Source organism: Panicum hallii, chromosome 3 (genome assembly GCF_002211085.1).
Source record: "Panicum hallii strain FIL2 chromosome 3, PHallii_v3.1, whole genome shotgun sequence".
Classification (NCBI taxonomy): Eukaryota; Viridiplantae; Streptophyta; class Magnoliopsida; order Poales; family Poaceae; genus Panicum; species Panicum hallii.
The window spans coordinates 6112600-6138357 of NC_038044.1; the positions used below are offsets into that span (position 1 = coordinate 6112600).

Here is a 25758-nt window from a genome sequence, read left to right on the forward strand (position 1 = left end):
AGGTCGGGGACACGAGCCATGTTTTTCTTGACCGGCCGGTCGGTCGGAATCACAGGCCTAGACGGATTGGACAAAGCCGCGGCCTGCGAAGGTGGACGTTGGTTCCGAATGCTGTATTTAAGCTAGTCTGAATATGAATGGGAGGCCGGTCGGTTGAGGATCCCGGGTCCCTGAACCCGTGAGAGAGAGAAAGGTGATTTGCAAGCTATTGCAAGAGTTTTTTTTTTGAAAGAGAAGCGATTAAATGCAATAAAAAGACGTGGAGCAGATTTTTGAAGGTACCTAGTCCCCCTCAACTACCCTCTCTCTCCATGAAAAATGCATCGTGCTCTCTTGCCCTAATTTGCCCCACGTCTTTCAATCTTCCTCTTGAAAATCTATCGTTATATCTCCTTCAGTTAATAATGTACATCTCTAGCATATCTTAATCATTTTAACATGGTGTAATCAATGACAACAAGATCAATGCAGATTCGCTCATTGTACACACGCGTGCATCCAATTTACCAACGCCTATAAAAACAGCACGCTCGTTCCACGACCAGCACCGCAGAAAATCCATGGCCGCAGAGTGGGAGTAGCCTTCTCCTTCCTCGGATGCTCTTTTCCTCGGCGAGTTCGTGAGAGAGAGGGGAGAGAGAAGGGGTGGCCTTGGCCTTCTCCTTCCTGGGCTTTCGCGCCTCGTGCCCCACCACACCTTTTCGAACTCGAGCACCCACGCGCCCGTGCCTCAGCCCAAGCTCCCTCTCGCACGCGCTCCTCGCCCTTCCACCGTCACTGACACCATGCCCCGCATCACGCTGTGGCCCAGGTGCAGGCAGGTGGACGTGGTGCTCGCAGGTCCACAGCCCCCTGCAGGCACCGCACTTTCATGTGGGGCCCAGCCGGATGAGTGCCCCACAGTTCAAAATCTGAATTCGTCAGGAGAGAGAAAAGGTCACCAAAGCTTGGAGGAGGAGAGAGGAGCAGAATCGGAGGCGGAAGCGGAAGAGATGCTGCGAGGCGGCGGGTCGCGTGCTTCGGCGAAGCCCCGACGTCCCCACTCCCGCCAGCGGCCGCCGTCCCCGCCCGCCCCGTCGCGCCGAGGTGCGTGGTTTCGTCCCAAGAACAGAGCGAGTTTTGCCTCCATGCCCTCTTCGTTTCCACATTCCATTTCTAACCAAAGTTTTTTTGTTTGCTTTCTCATGTTGTGGTTGCGTAGCAAGCGGGGCTGCCGGTGCGCCCGAATCGAAGGAGCCGTCGGCGTTGGAGGCTCCGGCGGTGTCTTCCGTGGAAGAAACATCAGTAAGCAGACCATTCCCCGTCTCTTGTTTTTACTTTTCACCAAGGTTAGATTATTACAGCTGCTGCTCTTAACTCTTACTGTACCACTGCATGTTTAATTTTGCCCATCCAGCTTTCAAACGCACGCACCTATTTAATTATGCTTCGTGGTTTCAAAAAAATAATTAATTAGTTATGCTTTGAATTTATATTTTATCCCAAAGATTCAATTCTCTTGCGGTCTTGCCAGTCATTATTTCGGCATGATTGTGTACCTTGATTCTTAGTAATTTTAACTTTTGCTTGACTACACCAGTTCACTTTTGAATTCGAGCGAGGATTTAAAAGGGCAAAGAAGGCAATGCTGCCGTCCATGGATGCACCAAGTGGAGAGGACTACATAAGAGAGGTACATAATGCAGTACTGTTGTCATCAAATGCATTTCTACATACATTAAAAGATGGCTGCTTAGTGAACTACCAGCTGAAGAAATGTAAATATCCTCTCTTTGTTTCCAGGGCTTCTCTAATAAGTCAAATGCTGTTCCTGCAAAGAAAGAGGCACCGAAGCATGTGGAGTTCACCCATTGCTCGCCTGGCATCGTTGCTAGGCTGATGGGCCTTGACACCGTGCCTCGCCCCAAAAAGGTTCTTGACCGGTGCCAGAGTGACACCCAAGCTAATCTGCAACGACACTTGTCTGGGGTTGTTCAAGAAGTGGCCTGTGCTTCATCTGGAGATCAGCCATGTAACGTCAGTTCTGATGAGCTACCAGAATTGAAGGATGTTTTTGAGGTGACAGAGATGGAGAACATGGTGATGCATGAGCTTTCGCAGCCTCGAAATGAGGAGCAGTATCTGAGGAACTTGGAGGCTGATCTGGAGTTTGTGAGGCAAAAGTTCTTGGATGCGAAGCGTCTTGCCACTGATGAAGGGCATAGGAATTCTAAAGAGTTCAGTGAAGCACTTGAGATACTCCACTCCAAAAAGGATGCTTTCCTTGAAATCCTTGAGGAGAACAGAACTGCAGTTTCAGGATTCTCAGGACACATCCTTAGACACAGTGGGTTGCAGTGCTCTCCTCATACAAGTAATACTGCTGCTTCAGAATTGTCTGATCAGGAAATCCTTTGCAGCATGGCAGGTATGTGTGATGAGATGTTTGACAGACCAAAGGAGTTTGAGAAACTCATTCCTAGTATGCTGCTCAAAGAAACTTCAGTTGCGTCAGTGGAGCCGTTGGCACCAAATGGTTACAAGAGTAAAGGTTCAAGGCATCGCTCTCAAATCGTAGTTCTGAAGCCAAACCTTCAAAGGAAAAGTTTCACACCTGTTGTGTCAAGCCAAGAAGCATCAAAATATAAGCAGAGGAGGGGTACACAACATTCAAAGCCTCCGCACCATAGTAAACAATATTCTGTGCAACAAAAGAATGAAGTTCTGGAAGGAGAAGAGGGTATAGCAACACAGAAGCTTAGAAAACAAACAGCTAAAAGTGGCAGCAGGAGGAGACAGTCCAAGGAGGAATATAACCTTGCTGTGGACATTGAGAGGGCAAAAGTTGCTTCTACCTTTCATGATGACACCATGCCCATTTATTCAAGCATGCATTTTTCTGGACCGTCAGTGAGTAGGAAGGCCAGAAAGCACCTCTCTGAAAGGTGGCAAATGGCCTGCCAATCTGTTTCAGAAAATTCTATTCCTAAAGGAATAACAACATTAGGTGAAATGCTCGGACTGTCTGCTGGAGATGCACCAGAAGAATCTTCCCACAAAGGATCATCAGATCCAAACTTCAGTCGCTCGAATGTGAGAGAGGTGCCAGCCAGCCCCCTTGGTATTAGCAGTAAAGATGGGTGGAAGCCAGGGATTTACTGTGAAGATGATTCAAGGGGTGGTATGTCAAGGAATTTTCCCAGGTCCAAGTCTCTTCCAGCCTCATCGACCACCTCTTCAAAATTATCAGGCAGAAGGCAGGCGGCACCAACCTGTAGGTTGCCCATTCTGAAAGATATACTGAATACACCCACTGATGAATCTGAAAATACACCTGTCAGGAAGAGATCACCTATCAGAAATGCAAAACAGAGAAACGAAAGCACAATTGTTCATCTAGGAAAGGAAAATATGCTACCTGAGAAAGAGATTCATGTAACTTTGGAAAAAGCAAGGCATAGCGTCTGCATCTCTGATCTGTCTTGGGCAAGCAATATATATAGTGAAAAATTCCCTGATGACGCTATCAGAACTGAGGATATACAAAAATCTGATTCTGATGTTCAACATGATGACAAGAAAAATTCGGAAGGTCATATGGGGTGGACATACCAGACACTAGCAACATCTTTTCCAAAGACAAAAGAAGTTCTAATGAACCAGGATATCATAGCATTGGAGGTATGTTGCAACAGTATTATTGTTGTTAAGCAGTTTAATATTTTCTTTGTCAAAGCGATGGGTCCTGATGGCATCCCCATTGAGGTGTGGAGATGCCTGGGCGAGAGGGCGGTAGTATGGTTAACTAAGCTTTTTAACCTAATTTTCCGGTCAAACTAGATGCCGGAGGAATGGAGCAGAAGTATATTAGTACCGATCTTCAAGAACAAGGGAGATGTTCAAAGTTGTACTAACTACCGGGGGATTAAGCTGATGAGCCATATGATGAAGTTTTGGGAGAGGGTTATCGAGCATCGCCTAAGAAGATTGACAAGGGTGACCCAAAACCAGTTTGGGTTCATGCCTGGGAGGTCGACCATGGAGGCGATTTTCTTAGTACGACAGTTGATGGGGAGATATAGAGAGGAGAAGAAGGACTTACACATGGTCTTTATTGACCTAAAGAAGGCGTATGACAAAGTACCGAGAGACGTCATGTGGTGGGCCTTGGAAAAACACAAAGTCCCAACTAAGTATATTACCCTCATCAAGGATATGTACAAGGATGCGATGACTTATGTTCGAACATGTGATGGCGATACCAGTGACTTTCCAATTAAAATAGGACTACATCAGGGGTCAGCATTGAGCCCTTATCTATTTGCTTTGGTGATGGATGAGGTCACAAGGGACATACATGGTGATATCCCTTGGCGTATGCTCTTTGCTGATGATTTGGTGCTAGTTGACGAGAGTAGGGCAGGGGTTAATATGAAGTTAGAGCTGTGGAGACACACGTTAGAGTCGAGGGGGTTCAGACTGAGTAGGACCAAGACCGAGTATATGACGACTTTAGCCCGACTAGGCATGAGGATGGGGACGTTAGCCTCGAAGGTCAAGTAGTGGCCAAGAAGGATACTTTTCGGTATTTAGAATCAATGCTTCAGAAAGGTGGAGACATTGATGAAGATGTTAGGCATAGAATTTTAGCCGGTTGGTTGAAGTGGCGGCAGGCTTCTGGCGTCCTCTGTGACAAGAAGGTGCCACAGAGGCTAAAAGGTAAGTTCTATAGGACGGCGATTCGCCCAGCGATGCTATACGGTGCTGAATGTTGGCCTACAAAAAGGCGACATGTCCAGCAACCGAGTGTAGCAGAGATGCGTATGCTGCGTTGGTTCTGCGGGCATACAAGAAGGGATAGAGTCCGAAACGAAGAGATTCGAGATAGGGTCGGAGTGGCACCTATCGAGGAGAAGTTGATTCAACATCGGTTGAGATGGTTTGGACATGTACGACGGAGGCCTTCCGAGGCGCCGGTGCGTAGTGGAGTTTTAAAGCGGGGCGATAATGTAAAGAGAGGTAGAGGTAGACCTAGACTAACTTGGGACGAGACGGTTAAGAGAGACCTTAAGGAGTGGAATATCGCTAAGGAATTAGTTATGGATAGGAGCGCTTGGAGATTAGCAATTAATGTACCTGAACCGTGACCTTTGTTACTTTTTGTTTAACCTCTAACTCTTCCTTTGGCTTGTGCCCTTTTTGTATTTTTTATTCTTGTTTCTGTGGGTTTCATCTCTAGGCTACCCCAACTTGCTTGGGACAAAAGGCTAAGTTGTTGTTGTTATTTGTAACGCTAGTTGGTTAACATGCACAAACAATTGGTTGGCTACATATTAGACTGTAATCCTATAAAAAAAAGATTTTAAAGAACTGGAGTTACCTTTTGGTGTTGACATTAAAGGTCATTGCCTCATTTCTGCCGAGGAAGAAATGCGCATGACCTGAGTTGGGTGGTTTAGGGGGTGGACAGTCAACCTTAATTTACTGGCCCAGATAAAATTCTACTGATTATTTATTTTGCCTGTACAATTTATGAATATGCAACCATCTCAATTATTATTTTTTTGTTCTGATAGAAAAATCTAGCTCCAAATCGAATAATTGCATTCTCATTTAACATCTGGTTCTAGGAGGGAAGAAACCCATCACTGGAGATTGACATTGCTCAAGTTGACACTCGAGGAACACAATCAGTGAGTATTGCAAGTGGGGAGAGTTGTGAATGCTCAAGTCCAACTACTTCATCACCACGAAGTTCTGGTGAAGGGACTTCTTATTCTGGAATCTTCAAAAGCATTAACGTTGGTATTGAAGGTTAGTACATCAAAGCCAATTCAAATTTTCTTCATTTCATATTGGTTAATATACTGAATATTATCCCTGTCTCTTCTACAAAATGCAGGACTCAGAGCGCAACTGAAGATGTTGAAGATGGAAGACCAAGATGACACCTGTGGAGACTATTCAGATACGCAGTCAACTGGTGAGTGCAACAATGTGGACATCTTAACCTACCAAGCGACAGAAGAGCAGTTACCTATATTCAAGGATGATGAGGACAGGGATTTATGTTATGTTCAGGACATGCTTGCAAGCGTGTGTGAATTACCAGACTACACAGAAGGTTGGCAAGTGGGCTCAGATGTGTTTCTTTGGCTTGAAAACAAGTATAGCAAGCTGCTTCTGTGGTCGAAATCGGAAAGGAAACTTCTATTTGATCTTGTAAACTCTATCTTGGCTGACATGACAACTCCTGACAACAGTTTGCACTCAAAGATTATGATGAAGTACTGGCCTGAAATAGATCACGAACAGTTAGCTGAAAATGTCTGGCAAGTGGTGAAGAAGCGAAGTAAGTATGATCCATTTGCTTTGGAGGACGTTCAGCCTTTGCCACTGGATCACCGTTCTGAGCTAGAAGTGATTGGAATGAAGGTTTCCAGGATGATCCATGATGACATTATAAAAGATTCTATTGTCGAATTCCTGTCGCAGGAGAGCTACCTTGTTAACAACTGAAGTTTAGGGTAGTAGTGGTTAGAGTTGTTGACCTAATGAATAGCATAACCTGCTGCAAACCACTAGTTTGCGAGATGGTTTACTATGTAATATGTGGAGGGTCAACATTTGATTGCCTTGAATATGGTGGATCCTTGTAAAAATATATGGAGCTATGGGAGCAATGCACCTCTGGGTCCAAACTTATCTCATTTATTTGCGGTGTCTCCTTTGCATCTAGTGCAACTTATGCCAGTTTTGTGAATAAACCATGGTAACTCAAGTCCACGAGATCTGGTTGAACTACTGCAAGGGAGCCTGGAGGTCTGGACTACTGTAAGATTCAATTGCTTGCTGGATATCTTTGTAGGTCAGGAACGACATGATCTTCCAAGGTGAGGCTTGAAAACTGTACACTACACTACTACAGGTCTATAAAGCAGAGGAATTGTTATTGTTCGATCAGATTTGCCTAGCAGGTTGCTCGTCCTCTCTTCTCGATTGAGAGGGATATCTTGCAGCCAAATTGACCCCTGTATTTTTTCGAAATATTTTTCTTCTAGGGTTAAAATATGAAAAAAGACACCTGCACGATATTTTTTTACGTTGTTTTTGACACACAGAGGCAGAGCTGGGCCTAGAGAAACAAACCGCGGCCCAAGCCCAGTAGCCTACCATGTTGACCACCTTCCACGGCGGCGCCGGCTCGGACAGTCGGACCTCAATTCCGCCGCTCAGCTCGACAGTCCCTGCCGGCTGCCGGCGTTCTGCATTAGCCCTCCGGGCTCCGCTAGGCGCTGCCCCGCCCGACTTCAGCGCGCGGACGGCCAGTGTCCGTGCGGCCGCGCCGCCGTCCGCCTCACTCTGCGCTCCGTTGCCCGCGGTCCGGTCCGGTCCGGTGTGCAGTGCGAAGGGATCACCGCGGTGCCATGGCATTGCAGCCATGCTGGGGTCTTTCACCAAAGGCCTAGGTAACTACCCGCTGTTTAATTTGAGAAACTTTTTTAAGTAGGTAGATCCAAAGGTGAAATCGCTGGAATTAGCGGATCGAGAATCATTTGCAGACCGCATGCAATCTGAAACCATTTCAACCGCATCCTGTAGGATTTCTCGACGAATCGTGCGTTTGTGCTCCTGTCAGTGGTAGTATGATCAAGTCTGCACAGTTTGAGCCGCGTGGCTTTGACCCCGGCCTCGGTCGAGTCCTCTGCATTCCTGCCCCGCCACTCTGCACCGTGCATCGGTCGGTAAGGGCGTCAGCAAACCAGTGGCTCGTTGTTGACTTCACCACAGGCACGTTGGAATGGAATCCTCACTGAAAGTCCCGCGTTGGTTATGATGCCGCGGCACGCGTGCTGGGGAGGGGCCGAACGAGAATGCGCTTCTCTTCTACCTGCGGGAGCTTGATTGTAGCCTGCACAGACTACTCAGAGTCTCAGACCAGAGTTGACCTGAGGCTGGACCCGGGAGAGTAGCCCGTGGTTTTTGTGGTAATACCGCCATTTTACTGGTCTAAGGAGGGCGCGCGTGGGTGCCCCGTGCCCATGGTTGCACTTCCACTACCGAGTAGTACACATGGTTTTCTGTAGTGCTGTCTCGATCAGCAATCTGAATTAACAATCTGTCCTGCGCGTGTTCTGCTCAACCTCATTCTTCCTCTCTCTCTATCCTCTTCATAACTTCGTTCTTCTCCGAACACCGGAGCGAGGCACCAGATCACACATATTTGCACATCCTTCCATCCATCGTCAGTCAGCCATAGTTCCTCTTTCTTGTCCAATTCAGCTTCATCATGGCTACCCTGAACATATTGCTGTTTTGCCTTCTTGCAATCTTCTCTTCCTTGCACACTCCCGCTCCATGCTCCGCTGCAAGTGGGAATAATGATACTCTCACTGCAGGCCAAGCGCTCGCTGTCGGTGACAAGCTCGTCTCGAGAAACGGCAAGTTCGCGCTCGGTTTCTTCCAGCCAGGCTCAGGCATCACCAGTAAGTACACAGACATTAACACCACCAACTCCCCTGGCTGGTACCTCGGCATATGGTTTAATAGGATCCCTGTTTTTACCGTTGTATGGGTTGCTAATAGGGACAAGCCAATCAGCAATCCCAAGCTCAACCAAACACAGCTGAAAATCTCAGGAGATGGCAATCTTGTCATCTTAAACCATGCCACTGAATCCATAATCTGGTCCACTAACATTGTCAATAGGACACAAACCAGCATCATAAACACCACCGCCATTCTCTTCAACAATGGAAACTTTGCCCTCATGGGAAGCCCATCTAGTGCGGTACCACCGTTGTGGCAGAGCTTTGACTACCCAACAGATGTTTTTCTTCCTGGCGCCAAGTTTGGCCGGAATAAGGTCACCGGTTTGAATCGCCAATACATCTCGAGCAAGAACCTGATTGATCCTGGTCTTGGCTCATACTGCATTGAACTTGACACTAATGGGGCAATGCTCCTAAGGAGCCGTAACCCCTCTGTAGTGTATTGGTCTTGGTCATCAGGAAGTTCATTACTTGTACCACTATTCAAGACGATGCTAAACATGAATCCACAAACCAAAGGGTTGATTAGCCCCGCATATATTGATAACAATGAAGAGGAGTACTACACATACACCTTAGTGGATGAATCATCTTTGATATTCGCCTTACTAGACATGTCTGGTCAGATCAAGATGAATGTTTGGTCACAAGCCAGACAGTCTTGGCAAACATTATATGCCCAACCTGCTGTTCCCTGCACTGCGTATGCTACCTGTGGACCTTTCACAGTCTGTAACAGCAATTCAGACCCATTCTGTGACTGTATGAAAAGCTTCTCTCTGAAATCGCCTCTGGATTGGGAGCTTGATGACCACACAGGCGGGTGTGTCAGAAATACTCCCTTAGATTGCAGTGTTAAGGAAAACACAACAAGTTCAACAGATATGTTCCAGCCCATAACTCGTGTTACAGTGCCCTATGACCCCCAAAGCATAGAAGATGCTACCACCGAAAGCAAATGTGCAGAAGCTTGTCTCGGTGACTGCTCCTGCACTGCTTATTCCTATAACAGCAGCAGATGTTATACCTGGCATGGGGAATTGCTTAATGTAAAACAGAATGATAACATTGACAACACCTCAGAAGATGTTCTTTACCTTCGCCTTGCCGCCAAAGATGTGCAAAGTGTGAGAAAAAACAAAAGGAAACCAATTGTTGGAGTTGTTAGTGCTGCAAGCATTATTAGTTTTGGGTTACTAATGCTCATTCTGCTGTCAATGATTTGGAGGAAGAAATTCAAATGTTGCGGTGCACAATTAGACAGCAGTCAAGGTACTGGTGGCGGAATTATAGCCTTTAGATACACCGACTTAGGCCATGCTACTAAAATTTTTTCAGAAATACTGGGAGGAGGTGGTTTTGGTTCTGTGTTCAAGGGGGTGTTAAGTGATTCGACTGCTGTAGCAGTGAAAAGGCTTGATGGTGCCCGTCAAGGAGAGAAACAATTCAGGGCTGAGGTGAGCTCAATTGGATTGATCCAACATATTAACCTTGTCAAATTGATTGGTTTCTGCAGCGAAGGTGATAAGAGGCTACTTGTGTATGAACACATGGTAAATGGGTCTCTTGATGCACGTCTATTTCAGAGCAATGCTACCATCCTAAATTGGAGCACTAGGTATCAGATAGCAATAGGAGTTGCTAGAGGATTGTCCTACTTGCATCAGAGTTGCTGTGAGTGCATCATACATTGTGATGTTAAGCCAGAAAACATACTTCTCAGTGCATCGTTTGTTCCAAAGATTGCGGACTTTGGGATGGCAGCAATTGTAGGAAGGGATTTTAGCAAGGTTCTGACTACATCAAGAGGAACTATAGGGTATCTTGCTCCAGAGTGGCTTAGTGGAGTTGCTGTTACACCGAAAGTTGATGTCTACAGCTTTGGTATGGTATTGTTGGAAATCATTTCAGGAAGGAGGAACTCACCTAACCAAGTATACACTAGCAGCAGCTACCATGTTGCTTTTTTCCCTGTACGAGCTGTCAGCAAGCTTCATGAGGGAGATGTGCAGAGTTTAGTGGATCCACAATTACATGGCGACTTTAATTTGGAAGAGGCTGAAAGGTTTTGCAAAGTTGCATGTTGGTGCATCCAAGATAATGAGTGTGATCGGCCGACAATGATTGAAGTGGTCCGGGCTCTTGAGGGCCTACATGGGCTTGATATGCCCCCGATGCCAAGACTACTTGCAGCTATAACAGAATGCTCTGATGGAGCTTCAATGTTGTAATTTGCAAATACTTCGTAGTTAGCAGCAATGTTCAAATTTCTAATGTGGATTGGAAGGAATAAAGCAAGGTAGACTTTCACTTGTTAAATTGTGCATATGATGGGTCTCTTTTTTTTTATTTTTGAATGACCCCAATTATGGAAGGACTAGAATTATGTGTTTATTCTGTCGATGGGGCAGTTGACGTATATCAATCCTAAAGCTGGAGGACGAAGGTTTACACCACTACTTACCATTTTCTTTAGAGATATGTCACTTCTAAGTTTCTTGTTGACATATGCTATTACTAAGATTGTCTGATGTATGACATTACGGAGGACTACTGTCCATTTTTTTTCCTGATGCGCTCCCTTCATCTGGTTCCATATTTTCATATGTATCAGTGCTGCTACCAAATTCTTGATTCCAATTGGCTCGACCCAGCAAAAATTAGAAGCATCAGCTCATTGGATTCATTCTCCCTACCTTCTCACCATTTACCTTTGAAGGAAAAGTTTCATGCCTATTCTTCTATCAAGCCAATGAAGCATCAAAACTTGAGCAGAGGTGTGGTACACAATACTTGAAGTCCCACAGTAGCAGTATATATGATCCAAGTTCTTATGCATTCTGTGCCACCTAACAATGAAGTTTATTCCGTTGACCCATCAGTGAGAAGAAAGGCCAGATGCACCTGTATATCTGAATGATGACAAATTGCCTGCCAATCTTGTTCAGAAGTTCAATTCCTAAAGACATAAAAACATTAGGTGAAAAATGCTTTAATTGTCTAATAGAGATGCACCCAAAGTGATTGTTTCTCTTGTTACTAGCAGTAAAAATGGTTGAAGATGTCGAGCTACTGTGAAGATTATTCAAGTGGGTACAAACAAGTGGCTACAAGGTAGACTATAATACTATGAACAAAAGGAAAATGGAGTTAGTTTCTAATGTTGGCATTAAGAATCATTGCCTGCTATATGAAATACAAGTTGTTTTAGGATTCTTGCCGGTTAAACTTTTATGCCTTTGATTTTGATTATCACTAAATAAAAATTATTGCAGATTGGGCACATAAGGTTGATGTATTAACCATGAAAAATACTTTCATAATTTTTTTTATAGAAACTGCTAGCCAAAGTATCACCACGTTGACCATATCGATGTGTCTAAACACCTACTTATATTTTGGGTTAGTGGTACATACTATATACCCCCATTGCCTTGTGGACTTGTGGTTGTACCATCTAGTTAGTACAAGTGGCAGCCAGGCCAAGTGGGCAGTGCTGAACATGCATGCAGTTGACATGCAGCGTTCCTTGCTGTTCCTTCCCCGTAAGCTGAACATGCATGCAATTCAAGTTGCATCCTCTTCCTATATATCTTGTCTTCTTCTCCAAATAGCAGATCTGGAGCAGCAAGCATCCATCCATCGCCAGTCACCAGTTCATGTTCTCTCCCCCAATTCAGCCATGCCACCCCTGTACATATTCCTCGGAGGGCTTCTTATAATCTCTTCCCTGTACACTCCACCATGTTCCGCTGCAACTGCTAATGGTGATACTCTTGCGGGTAGCAAGGCGCTTGCCATCGGCAACAAGCTCATCTCAAGAAACGGAAAGTTCGCGATTGGCTTCTTCCAACCAGGCTCAGGTGTTAGTAAGTCAGTCTACAACACCAAAACCCCCGGTTGGTACCTTGGCATATGGTTCAATAAGATCCCAGTTTTTACTGTTGTATGGGTTGCTAATTGGGAGAAGCCAATCACTGACCCTAACATCAGCCTAACACACCTCAAAATCTCTAGAGATGGCAACCTTGTCATCATAAACCATGCCATTGAGTTCATAATCTGGTCCACTCACATTACTGTCGAAAATAGGACACAAACCAGCATAGACAATACTAGTGCAGTTCTCCTGAACAATGGAAACCTTGCTCTCATAGCATAAATCCCATCTAATGCAACGCTGTGGCAGAGCTTTGACCACCCAACAAATGTTTTGCTAGCGGGTGCCAAGTTTGGCCGAAACAAGGTCACCGGTTTCTATCACCAGGCCATCACAAACAGGAGCCTGATCGATCCTGGTCTTGGCTCATACAGCATTCAACTGGACACCAACGGGGTGGTGCTCCTCAGTCACCGCAAGCCCCCATCTGTAGTGTACTAATCTTGGTCATCTGGAAAATCATCACCATATAAACTTATAACAATACTCAAGTCAGTGCTTGACATGGATCCACAAACTAGAGGTTTGATTAACCCTGCATATGTTGAGAACAGTGAAGAGGAGTACTACACGTATACATCATTGGATGAGTCATCTTCCACATTTGCCTTACTAGACATCTCTGGTCAGATCAAGATGATGGTTTGGTCCCAAGCCACAGAGTCTTGGCAAAGCTTGTATGCCCAACCTGCTGATCCCTGCACTTCGTATGCTACCTGTGGACCTTTCACCGTATGCAACGGAAATTCCCATCCATTTTGTGACTGTATGGAGAGTTTCTCTCAGAAGTCAACATTGGATTGGGATCTTGGCGATCGAACAGGAGGATGTGTTAGAAATACACCACTAGATTGCACTAGCAAGAACAACACGGCAGTCTCAGCGGACATGTTCCATCCAATAGCTCATGTTGCATTACCCTATGATCCCCAGAGCATAGCAGGCGCTACAACTCAGAGCGAATGTGCAGAAGCTTGCCTCAATGACTGCTCCTGCACCGCTTATTCATATAACAATAGCAGGTGCTCCATTTGGCATGGGGAATTACTTCATGTAAACGAGAATGATGGAATTGATAATACTTCTGAAGATGTTGTTTACATTCGCCTTTCTGCAAAAGGTTTGCAAAGTTTTGGGCTAAACAACAGACGAAAACTAACCCTTGGAGTTATTGTTACTACTGCAAGCATTATCAGTTGTTTGATACTAGTGCTCATGATGTTGTTACATATTTGGAGGAACAAATCCAAGTGGTGTGGGGTGCTTTTACACGACAGTCAAGGCAGGACTGGAATTACAACCTTCAGATACACTGATTTAAGTCATGCTACTAAAAATTTCTCGCAAATGCTTGGAGGTGGTGGTTTTAGTTCTGTATTCAAGGGGGAGTTAAGTGGTTCGATTTCTATAGCAGTGAAAAGGCTTGACGGTGCCCGTCAAGGAGAGAAGCAATTCAGGGCTGAGGTGAGCTCGATTGGATTGATCCAACATATCAACCTAGTCAGATTGATTGGATTCTGCTGTGAACGTGATAAAAGACTACTTGTGTATGAAGTATGAACACATGTCAAACGGGTCTCTAGATTCCCATCTATTTAAGAGCAATGCTTCTGTCCTTAATTGGAGCACCAGGTATCAAATAGCCATAGGAGTTGCTAGAGGATTGTGCTACTTGCATCAAGAGTTGCCGTGAATGCATCATACATTGTGACAGTAAACCAGAAAACATACTTCTCGATGCATCATTTGTTCCTAAAATTGCAGACTTTGGGATGGCGGCATTTGTAGGAAGGGATTTTAGCCGAGTTCTTACTACATTTAGAGGAACTGTTGGGTATCTTGCCCCGGAGTGGCTTAGTGGAGTTGCTATTACACCAAAAGTTGATGTTTACAACTTTGGCATGGTACTGATGGAAATCCTATCAGGAAGGAGGAATTCACCTGAAGTTTACACCAGCAATAGTTATCACGTTGCTTATTTCCCTGTGCAAGCCATCAGCAAGCTTCATGGGGGAGATGTAGAGTTTGGTGGATCCGCTGTTACATGGTTGCTTTGATTTGGAGGAGGCTGAAAGGGTTTGAAAAGTTGCATGCTGGTGCATCCAAGATAATGAGTTTGATCGGCCAACAATTGGTGAAGTGGTCCGTGTTCTTGAGGGTCTGCAGGAGCTTGATATGCCCCCGATGCCAAGACTACTTGCAGCTATAACAGAGCACTCTGATGAAGCTTCAGTATAAGAATTCATAAGTACTTCGTTGTTGGTGTTAGTAAACTTTGTTTCAGCAAATTTGGAAGTTGTAGCGTTGATTGGACAGAATTAAGGAAGGCAAGGTTGTAAGTTGTGTATGTTGTATGTGGTCTACCTACTCTCTTATTTATGTTTCTTAGCTACTGTTATGGTAAGCAAGCAAATATTTGTAGCAAAATATGGCCAGTGTGTTTTGCTGAGATGGGACAGCTGACATGTATTCTTAAATTGAAGATGACAATCTGATATTTGCCACTATTTATTTGGAAAAACTGATATATCACGGCCAGGCCACTACGTGCTGCTTGGTTTAGAGATTTATCACTTCGAAGTTAACTGTTGAAGTATGACATTACAGAGAGTTTGGGTTTTTTTCCCCCTGCAGTGCGCTCCTTTTATGGTATGAATTGCATCAGCAATCGTGAAAGTACCTGCGCCTGCCATTTTCTAGAGTATCTTCTTTTGTGCAGATGTCAGGCTTCAGATTTTGTTCTACTGGGAGTTCGGGAGCAATTCTCGTGGCTGTGCTGTTTGCTTCTGCTGCATCGTTGCTGTCTTTATACGCTCCTGATCGCCTCAGGAAGACGTCGTCTGAATTTTACTGTGAGTTGATTTGGTCAGTTTCTGGCTAACGATCTTCATTCTCATCGCTCTTCTCTGTGACCATGATGGAATGATCTTTAAGCGGCTCAAGTAAGAGGACAAGGACCAGTTGATTGGCGGAGACGAGGACTCAGCAGGAGTCACCGAGTGAGGTGATCTTCGTTCATTTGAGGTGAGCATGGTGAACTCTGGAGTCTGGATGCTGCACTATAGTACAACTGTGCTCCATGCCCACCTTGTTTGGCAGTGTCTGTACCAAATGAATGCGATGATTGAGGTTGTACAGCAGCAGCGCATTTCATTTCTTGGGACTGGAGCCAAGACGTGGGGCCCTGTAACCTGTGGTCTGTAGCTATACTAGCAGCCGGGACCTGCCTGCTCGAAGTTGACTCGAGGGAGACTAGAATTGCCCGGCAAATGTTCTTGGTGACTGATGAGCCACCTCGCCGAGCTATCTGCGGCCTGCGCGACGCCACACATACCCGCCGAGACCTCCCGCCCGAGTGCGCCAGCCACCGAAGGGGTTTGCCGAGTGCCCGACATATAGCACTCGGCAAACCTTTTTGACACTCAGGCAAAGCTGGTCTCTCCGGTAGCAATTGCCCAGAAAATTTTCAGGCCGTCGGAGGCGTGACATCGGAATGGCCCCGTTGAGAAGTCTGCGGTGCCAATCGCTCACCAATCTGCTGACCACCACCACGCTATCCTGATAACGGAGAGCGCGTGTCTGATCGCTCAGTGCTGGAATTTTCGTAGCCTTGGTCGTCGCGTCGTACGGAGCAGTGTCCCGTACACTCATCTGAGATAGACGTCTCTGCCGACGGGCGGCCTACGTCGTCGTCCTCTCTATACCTCGCCGGGCCGCGACGCGACAGCACCGGTGGACAGCGTCGGCGACCCGGTCGCCGGGTCCTCCACGGCGTGCCGCCCCACCCTGGACTCGAGGCAATGAGACTGTTGAGTAGGACGGCCAGTCACCCGTCGCCGTCATGTTCGATCGACGCAAGTGACTGCTAGTAGCTGCGGCGGCTTCAGCTGGGCATGCACGCGGTCTTCGTCGCGTCGCAACTTGCGTTTCCATGGAGTTCTCTCATTCACATCCTTCCATGGCGTGTCAAGTATACGAATACCCTTCAGCTAGCTAAAACCTTCAATTTTTCTCTGAACACATTAGCCGCCTCCTCCCAGCAGCACATCCTCAGCACATGCCGCGATGCATGCGTGCTCCTAGGTCTTAGCTCCTCTCTGCCACCTCTGCTTGGCACAGCCACATACTCTCTCTGCGGCCACCGGCCATGGCTCCCCTCCACGTAGTCCTGGCTGGGCTCGTCTTCTTCTCCTCGCTGCACACCGCCGCCCCATGCTCCACCGCAACCGCAACTGGCGACACGCTCGCGGCAGGCCGGGCGCTCGCCGCCGGTAACAAGCTCGTCTCGAGGAACGGCAAGTTCGCGCTCGGCTTCTTCCGGTTCCGGCAAAGCATAGCCGCCGCCGCCGGCACCGCCGGTAACTCCACCGGCGGAACCACCACCACCGTCTCCTCCTCCCCCGGCTGGTATCTCGGGATATGGTTCAACAAGATCCCGGTCTGCACCACCGTCTGGATCGCTAACCGGGAGAGGCCAATCGCCGAGTCCGAGCTCAACACGACGCAGCTCAGGATCTCGACAGATGGCAACCTCGTCATCGTCTCCTCGAACACCACCACTGAGTCCAAGCTATGGTCCACTGAAGTTGTCAACAGCACAGACAGTGTCAGCGCCCTTCTCAACAGCACCGGGAACCTTGCCCTCCTACCAGAAACCCCATCCAACGGAGCGCCGCTGTGGCAGAGCTTCGACTACCCGACGGATGTCGGGCTCCCTACAGCAAAGATCGGCCGGAACAAGCTCACCGGCTTCAACCGGTCCTTCGTCTCGAAGAAGAGCCTGATCGACCCGGGGTTCGGCTCGTACTCCATTGACGTCGGCATCGACGGGGCGATGCGCCTGACAAGTCGCAGCTCCCCTCCCGTGGTGTACTGGCCTTGGCCGGCCGGAAGGTTAGCAGAGCTCGTGCAGGCACTCGATGGGCTGATGGACTCGGATCCACGGACCAAGGGTTTGCTGAAGCCCACGTTCAAGGATGACGATGAGGAGGTGTACTTCTCCTACACCATCACGGACGACTCGGCTTCCGTGTTCGTCCCGATAGACATCTCCGGTCAGCTCAAGCTGAATGTTTGGTCGAAGGCCAAAGAATCTTGGGAGACTGTGTACGCCCAGCCTTCTGATTTCTGCATAGCGCACGGTGTCTGTGGACCTTTCACGGTTTGCAACGGCAATTCAGCCCCGTTGTTCTGCGACTGCCTGGAGACCTTCTCCCGGAAATCGCCTCGGGATTGGGATCTCGGTGATCGAACGGGAGGGTGTGCAAGAAACACTCCCTTAGATTGCAGCAACAGAAGCAAGACAGGCTCGACAGATGTGTTTCACCCTGTATCTCGTGTCAAGCTGCCCTTCAATGCCCAGAGCATAGAGGATGCTACCACGCCAAGCAACTGCGCTGGAGCCTGCCTCAATGACTGCTCCTGCACCGCTTACTCCTATAGCAATAGCAAATGCTCTGTCTGGCACGGGGAATTGCTTGATGTAAGTATGGACGATGGCATTGGCATTACTGGTCAAGATGTCCTCTACCTTCGCCTGGCCGCAAGAGATTTTCAGAGCTTGGAGAAGAAGAAGAAGAAGAAACAAAGACCAGGAGCTATTGTTGCTGCAACTGCAAGCATTGTTAGTTTTGGGTTAATGGTGCTCATACTGTTGGTGGTGGTTTGGAGGAAGAGATTCAAATGGTTCAATGTGCCGCTACACGACACTCGAGGTAGTGGTGGAATTATAGCCTTCAGATACATTGATTTGGTCCGTGCTACTAAGAATTTCTCAGAAAGGCTAGGAGGCGGTGGTTTTGGTTCTGTATTCAAGGGAGTGTTAAACGAGTCAACTACTATTGCAGCGAAAAGGCTTGATGGTGCCCGCCAGGGAGAGAAGCAATTCAGAGCTGAGGTGAGCTCAATCGGGTTAATCCAACATATCAACCTAGTGAAACTGATTGGCTTCTGCTGTGAAGGTGACAACAGGCTACTTGTGTATGAGCACATGTCAAATGGGTCTCTTGATGCCCATCTATTTCAGAGCAATGCAACCATCCTGAACTGGAGCACAAGGTATCAAATAGCCATAGGAGTTGCTAGAGGATTATGCTACTTGCATCAGAGTTGCCGCGAATGCATCATACACTGTGATATTAAGCCAGAAAACATACTTCTCGATGCATCATTTGCTCCTAAAATTGCAGACTTTGGGATGGCTGCATTTGTAGGAAGGGATTTTAGCCGAGTCATGACTACATTCCGAGGAACCGCAGGGTATCTTGCCCCGGAGTGGCTTAGCGGAGTTGCTATTACACCGAAAGTTGATGTTTACAGTTTTGGTATGGTATTGTTGGAAATCATATCAGGAAAGAGGAACACACCAGAAGTAAATAGTAAGAGCAGTTATCAAGTTGTGTTTTTCCCGGTGCAGGCCGTCAGCAAGCTTCGTGAGGGAGATCTGCAGAGTTTGGTGGATCCACAATTACATGGTGACTTCGATTTTGAAGAGGCTGAAAGGGTTTGCAAAGTTGCATTTTGGTGTATCCAAGATAATGAATGTGATCGGCCGACAATGGGTGAAGTAGTTCGTGTTCTTGAGGGTCTTCAGGAGCTTGATATGCCCCCAATGCCAAGACTGCTTGCAGCTATAACGGAACGCTCTCATGCAGCCTTATTGTAGTAATTCGTCCTGCAGTCGGTATTTATTTGTGTTTTAGCAAATTTGAAAGTTTTACTATTGTGGAGCTGAAGGAATAAAAGGGCAAGCTTGCAATTTCTAATGCAGTTTTATTTTGCATGTGGGCTCCCATTTGCCTATTTCTAATTCAGCAAAATGCGGCAAAGCTAGAATATTGTTTATTTTCATTGATGGAAGAGTCGACGCATCCTTAAATTTAAGGAAAAATTGATGCATGCCACCACTGACTGCTTGCCTTAGAGATATGATATTCCACTTACTTGCAGGGTATGTGTGCGCTGGCTGAGTTGTTCAGCTCTGTTATCTAGGGCAGAGCTTCTTGGAGCAGTTCCTTTTTTATAAAAAAAATTCAGAGGTCAAAGTGTCCAAGTTCGGCTCTTTCTGGTGAAGGAGAGCTTCAGCAATTTGGGGGGCTTTTCTTCTTGCTGTCTCTGTACGTTCTTCTGCCTCAGGAGGAAACTCTGTTTGTTACTTTGGGTTGCCTTGAACATTCAGAATTAGAATTCTCTTCCCCATAGCATGGCATGAACGGAAGCTAGCTGTACTATTGCATTGCACGCATGTACCATGTGCAGCATCTCGCTCCATGTATTGGGCCCTGGGCGAGCCAGGAGGCATCAACTCCACCTTGGGAAGCCTCGTGAATCGTGATTGAACTTGGCTGGCAGCCAGCCTGGTCAAGTTGAGGGAGACTAGAATATCTAGGGCGGCTAAGCCCAAGTATTTTTTTCCCCTGCAAGACTCCCTTTGATCTAAAATTTAAGCCAGCTTTTTGGGCGGATTTTATGGTTTTATGATCAATTATAATTTTTTGAAAAAAATGTAGATTGGTAACATAAAGTTAATGTTGCTATAATCATCTGGAGAATTAGTTTCATAACATATAATCCTTATATTTGAAAGAAGTGTCATTTCCATAGAAATTGGTAACCAAAGCATAGCTTTGTAGATCAGGTCAATGCCTATTTTTGGTTAAGGAGTATATGTACCTCGTGGCCTGGTTGTACCAATTAGCTTGTACAACTGGCAGGCAGTTCAGGTGTGGGTAGTGCTGATCTTCGCCACAATTGAAAAAGGTAGTGCAGAGAATGCAGGCAGTTGGAGCTCCAGGGTCGTTGCTGATTCTTCAGCGTTAGCTGAAAATGGATCATGCATGCAGTCGAAGCTGCATTACATTGGATGCATCCACTTTCTATATATCCTCTTCTTCTCAGAATAGCAGCCTATACTATACATCCATCGTCAGTCACCACTCAGCTTTTCTCCGGCCATGCCACCCCTGTACATATTACTCGGAGGGTTTCTTCTCTTCTCTTCCTTGCACACTACAAGTCTCGCTGCAACTGCGAGAGGTGATACTCTTGCAGCAGGTGAGGCCCTTGCTGCTAGCGACAAGCTCATATCAAGAAATGGCAAGTTCGCGCTCGGCTTCTTCCAGTTCCAGCAGAGCCCTGGTACCACCAGTAAGTCTCCCAACACCAACACCAACACCACCACCACTTCCTCCTCCCTTGGCTGGTACCTTGGCATATGGTTCAATAAGATACCAGTTTTTACCACTGTCTGGGTCGCCAATAGGGAGAAGCCCATCACTGACCGTGAGCTGAAGCTGGCACAGCTCAAAATTTCAGGAGATGGCAATCTCGTCATCATGTTAAGCAATGCCAGTACTGAATCCATAATCTGGTCCACTACTGGCATTGTTTTCACTAGCACAAACAACACCAGTGTCGTCCTCATGAACAATGGAAACCTTGCCCTCAAACCAGAAACCTCATCTAATGAAGTACCGCTGTGGCAGAGCTTTGACTACCCAACGGATGTCGGGCTACCTGGTGCCAAGATAGGACGAAATAAGGTCACTGGTTTCAACCATCAGTTCATCTCAAAGAAGAGCCTGATTGATCCAGGTCTTGGCTCATACTCCGTCCAGATAGACACCAACGGGGTGTTGCTCCTCAGAAGTCGGAAGCCCCCCTTTGTAGTGTACTGGTCTTGGCCATCTGGAAAATTAGCAGAACTTGTATCGGCCCTGAATGCTCTGCTAGACATGGATCCAAGGACCAAAGGTTTACTTAAGCCCACGTATGCCGATAACGACAAAGAGGTGTACTTCACATACACCTTACTGGATGAATCAGCTTCTGTATTCGTTCCAATAGACATCACTGGTCAGCTTAAGCTGAAAGTTTGGTCACAAGCCACGGAGTCTTGGCAGAACATATATGCCCAGCCTTCTTATTTCTGCACAACGTATGCCGTCTGTGGACCTTTCACGGTCTGCAATGGCAATGCGAGTCCATTTTGTAGCTGTATGGAGAGCTTCTACCAAAAGTCACCTCGGGATTGGGAGCTTGATGATCGGACAGGAGGGTGTGCCAGAAATACTCCCTTAGACTGCACTACTAGCAACAAAAGCACAAGAAGTTCCACAGATGTGTTCCACCCTATAGCTCGCGTTTCGTTGCCCTATGATCCCCGGAGATTAGAAGATGCTACCACACAAAGCAGTTGCGCAAAGGCTTGTCTTAATGACTGCTCCTGCACTGCTTATGCCTATACCAATAGTATATGCTCTGTCTGGCATGGAGAATTGCTTAATGTAAATCAGGCTGATGGAAATGGTATCACTTCTCAAGACGTTCTTTACATTCGCCTTGCTGCAAGAGATTTGAAAAGTTTTACAAGAGACAACAAAAGAATACCAATAGTTGTTATTGTAGTAACATGCTCAGCTAGTTTGGGGTTCCTAATAATGCTCGTGCTGCTGTTGATGATATGGAGGAACAGATTTAAGTTGTGTGGTGCGCCATTACACGGCATTCAAGGTACTGGTGGTGGAATTGTAGCTTTTAGATACACTGATTTATGCCATGCTACTAAAAATTTCTCCGAGAGGCTTGGAGGTGGTGGCTTTGGTTCTGTATTCAAGGGGGTGTTAAGTGACTCGACTACTATAGCAGTGAAAAGGCTTGATGGTGCCCGCCAGGGAGAGAAGCAATTCAGGGCTGAGGTGAGCTCAATCGGATTGATCCAACATATCAACCTAGTTAAATTGATTGGTTTCTGTTGTGGAGGTGATAAGAGGCTACTTGTGTATGAGCACATGCTAAATGGGTCTCTTGATGGCCATCTATTTCAGAGCAATGCTGCCGTCCTTAGTTGGAGCACCAGGTATCAAATAGCCATAGGAGTTGCTAGAGGATTGCTGTACCTGCATAAGAGTTGCCGCGAATGCATCATACACTGTGACATTAAGCCAGAAAACATACTTCTGGACGCATCATTTGTTCCTAAAATTGCAGACTTCGGGATGGCAGCGTTTGTCGGAAGGGATTTCAGCCGAGTTCTAACTACATTCAGAGGCACTGCAGGGTATCTTGCCCCTGAGTGGCTTAGTGGTGTTGCTATTACACCAAAGGTTGATGTCTATAGCTTTGGTATGGTACTGCTGGAAATCATATCAGGAAGGAGGAACTCACCAGAAGTGCACAGTAGTAGCGGTTATCATGTTACTTATTTCCCTGTGCAAGCCATCAGCAAGCTTCATGACGGAGACCTGCAGAGTTTGATGGACCCACAGTTACAAGGTGATTTCAATTTGCATGAGGCTGAAAGGGTTTGCAAAGTTGCATGCTGGTGCATCCAAGATAATGAGTTTGATCGGCCGGAAATGGTTGAAGTGGTCCGGGCTCTTGAGGGTCTCCAGGAGTTTGGTATACCCCCAATGCCAAGACTACTTGCAGCTATAACACAATCCTCTGATGCGGCTTCATTGCAATGATTCATAAGTACTTCGTCGTATAGTCTATCCATCAGCCGGCCGGTGGGAGCTTTCATGTAAAAACATTGTTTCAGCAAATTTGAAAGATGTAATGTGGAGCTGTGCTATTTGTGTTTTATGGTGCATGTGGTCTCCCTTTTGCCTATTGATCTTCTTATGATTGAGCTAAATACAGCAAAACTAGAAATATGTGTATGCTTTATTGATGGGAGGGCCGACATATAACCTTAAACTGAAGGAAATTTTGATGTCTGCCGCTACTTGCTGCTCACGTGAGATACGTCACTTCTTTGCCGGGCATGTGTGCTGGCCGAGTTGTTCGGCGATGTTATCTAGAGCAGGGTTTTCTGTTTGTTCAGGTCTGTTATCTAGGGCAGAGTTTCCTGGAGCAGGTGTTTTCAGAATGTCAAAGGGTGTGATTGGTTTCATAGCCAGCCAGCTTGGCCGACCCCAAAATCATGCCACAGCAAACCTGTCTCCACCAATGCAATTGCTTCGTGCTTGGTTCTTGGTTAGCATTCAGGTTGGTGTAGGAAGCAGGTGTTTGGTACCCTGCAGTCAAGGACGAAATTAGATTAGCTAAATGCAGGAACTGGTGTTTGACCATCTCTCTACCAGTCGTTGCGGTCACCATGTACCCTCTTCTTTGCTGTGACTGCAGACATTAGGAGACATGATACGCATGAATGCAGAATTGATTTGTTTCGCAGGGCATCCATAACCAAGATGTCTTTTGCATATTACTTGTTCATCTATTTGTAACTGAATGAAGAAAACTGCAATGCAAGTCAGCAAACAGAACACAATGGGCAGTAGCATAATTTAGTATCATCTCTGCAATGTCAGTTGGGCTTGCTGGGACCTAGGCCCATTCGGGGCCTGGTTGGCTGCTTTTTGGGCTGCAAAATTCCATTTCCATGGGCCATCCCATCCCCGCGTCCACCTCCCTCTGGGCCCTAGCGGTGGCGGGCCTGGCTTCTGGCCCGCCAAGCGGATTAGAGTCTCAGCTAATCGTATGCTGGGATAAGCATGCTGTTACTCGCCAGCAGAGAGTTAAGCCGCACAATCTCACAGCTCATCTCGATCACTGGCTAGCAGCACAACATGATAACGATAGTAATTTGCTCGATCAGCCACAGCTAATGGTTTCAGTGACGACCAAATCTGCCATTGACAGCACAGCTCCACACTGCACCCAGCAGAGGCGATCCAGGCCCTACAAATATCGAAGCAAGGCAGCCACGGTACTCGCAGTACAAGCAGAAGAGGACAGTGGTAGTGGACTAGCAGATCACAACAGCCAGTTGCTATGGCCGCCAACAAGAACGTCGCGGCGGCGCTGCTGGTGCTCCTTCCGCTGATGATGCTGATGTGCACGGCGTTGGCGGCGCGCCACTCGCCGGTGGGGGCGGTCCGCCTGAACCTGACACCGCCCTTCTTAGCCAGGGCCCCCCCTCCGCCGGCGACGGCGAGCGCAGGCGCCGGCGACGACTCGCCGCTGAGGAAGGTTCCCAGGGGACCCGGCCACAGCCCGAACGACCCCTCGCCGCCGCCGCCATCGGCGGCCCTCGTCACCGAGAAGCTCCCGCTGCTGATCGGCGAGGAGGTCGCGTCGGAGCATCCTACAGGGTACATGAGACCACCGGCCAAAGACCCAATCAACGCACCGGAGCCGCCGGCGAAAAACTAGCCAGCTTCCCGGTGCCGGACAAGGCGGTAGAGCGTTGCTAGAATAAAGAAATGAATGTATATAAGATAAGATTGTTCGAGAAAAGAAATGGAGATCATGGAGTTATCGTATCGTGAGGTGTTTAGGATGCATGCGCCACTGCCATTGTTTGTTCCTCCATGCTTCGTGCTTCGTGCAGAAACTGCGTTTGTGTACTGGCGTTTGTCGATTCACGGAAATAATTTGCTCCGCCTAAATGACTTAAATCTTACAAACCACAAGGCAAAAAAATTCAAAAAAAATATTGGAATTCGGTTGGCCTTTTCTTTTCTGTTCCAGGCCATAAATATGGTTGCAGAAGCCTTAAGCCTTAACCGACAAGATGTGCCCTCACTGTCCAAGTCATTGCCCAATACATCACTATGGCATTACATTCAAACGGTAAACAAACGGTGTGGCAATAGTCCTCCTTTCCTGCCATACTCTGCCAGATCAGCGTATACAAGATGTTCTTCCATGGCTCGATCAGGTTTGCCGGAGCAAAGCTGATCTAGAAGCCATGGGCACCATTTGAAGTCAAATTCTTCATGTGGCTTGCAGGCACAAAAGTAGATTGCAGGATGATCATAACAACTGTATTCTGTTGTTCGAAAACAATAGAATTTTTTGTTAAAATATATCAACTGTATTCTATACTTTCCATGTGAACAAGAACATGGTAGCATTGAGCTGGTTGAGCAGAATGCCCATGCATGGTTAGAGGAATCAACAGAGAATATATATGTATATACAGCCTTGGTTCTGTCGGTAGCTCTTGTTCCTTGGTTGTAACAGTATTTAGCATAAAGTCCCATTTTTGAAGATCATATAAGCATGGACCTCATGAGCCATGGCCCACATTGTAATCTCGGAAAAAAGGAATTCTGCCTATTGAAATGTGTCTCGCCGTCTGTCTTGAGAGGTGCTCGACTTAAAATGAACTTGCCATACGAGATGTGTGAGTGACATGAGAAGCCAATGCTATCATGGCGCTATGGTTCAAAGATTTGCATACCCCAAAAATACGCATGAGTTTATTAGCTCCGATGGCTCCATTCCGGATATTCTAATACTGTATTTCTTTTTTTTTTGAGAAACTAATACTGTATTTCC

General features: G+C 46.8%; 4 protein-coding genes and 1 pseudogene across 4 annotated transcripts; all 5 read left to right on the forward strand.

Moving 5' to 3' along the window:
• The first annotated feature begins 770 nt into the window (after positions 1-770).
• LOC112883805 lies at positions 771-6693 on the forward strand. Its single transcript, XM_025949037.1, has 6 exons — positions 771-1086; positions 1202-1284; positions 1580-1672; positions 1783-3660; positions 5610-5793; positions 5882-6693. Exons 1-6 carry the CDS (start codon positions 786-788, stop codon positions 6496-6498), a joined length of 3156 nt encoding a protein of 1051 aa, XP_025804822.1. The 5' UTR covers positions 771-785; the 3' UTR covers positions 6499-6693.
• A 1521-nt stretch (positions 6694-8214) lies between these two features.
• Positions 8215-10894, forward strand: LOC112886788 (G-type lectin S-receptor-like serine/threonine-protein kinase At2g19130). The gene has a single exon (XM_025952785.1). It carries the CDS (start codon positions 8270-8272, stop codon positions 10760-10762), a length of 2493 nt encoding a protein of 830 aa, XP_025808570.1. The 5' UTR covers positions 8215-8269; the 3' UTR covers positions 10763-10894.
• Positions 10895-12213: 1319 nt separating this feature from the next.
• On the forward strand, positions 12214-14748 carry LOC112887450 (annotated as a pseudogene).
• Positions 14749-16386: 1638 nt separating this feature from the next.
• Positions 16387-19058, forward strand: LOC112887057 (G-type lectin S-receptor-like serine/threonine-protein kinase At2g19130). Its single transcript, XM_025953137.1, has 2 exons — positions 16387-18794; positions 18887-19058. The coding sequence occupies exons 1-2, from the start codon at positions 16619-16621 to the stop codon at positions 18904-18906; spliced, it is 2196 nt and encodes a 731-aa protein (XP_025808922.1). The 5' UTR covers positions 16387-16618; the 3' UTR covers positions 18907-19058.
• Positions 19059-20423: 1365 nt separating this feature from the next.
• On the forward strand, positions 20424-23031 carry LOC112886875 (G-type lectin S-receptor-like serine/threonine-protein kinase At2g19130). The gene has a single exon (XM_025952894.1). It carries the CDS (start codon positions 20424-20426, stop codon positions 22935-22937), a length of 2514 nt encoding a protein of 837 aa, XP_025808679.1. The 3' UTR covers positions 22938-23031.
• The last annotated feature ends 2727 nt before the right edge of the window (positions 23032-25758 follow it).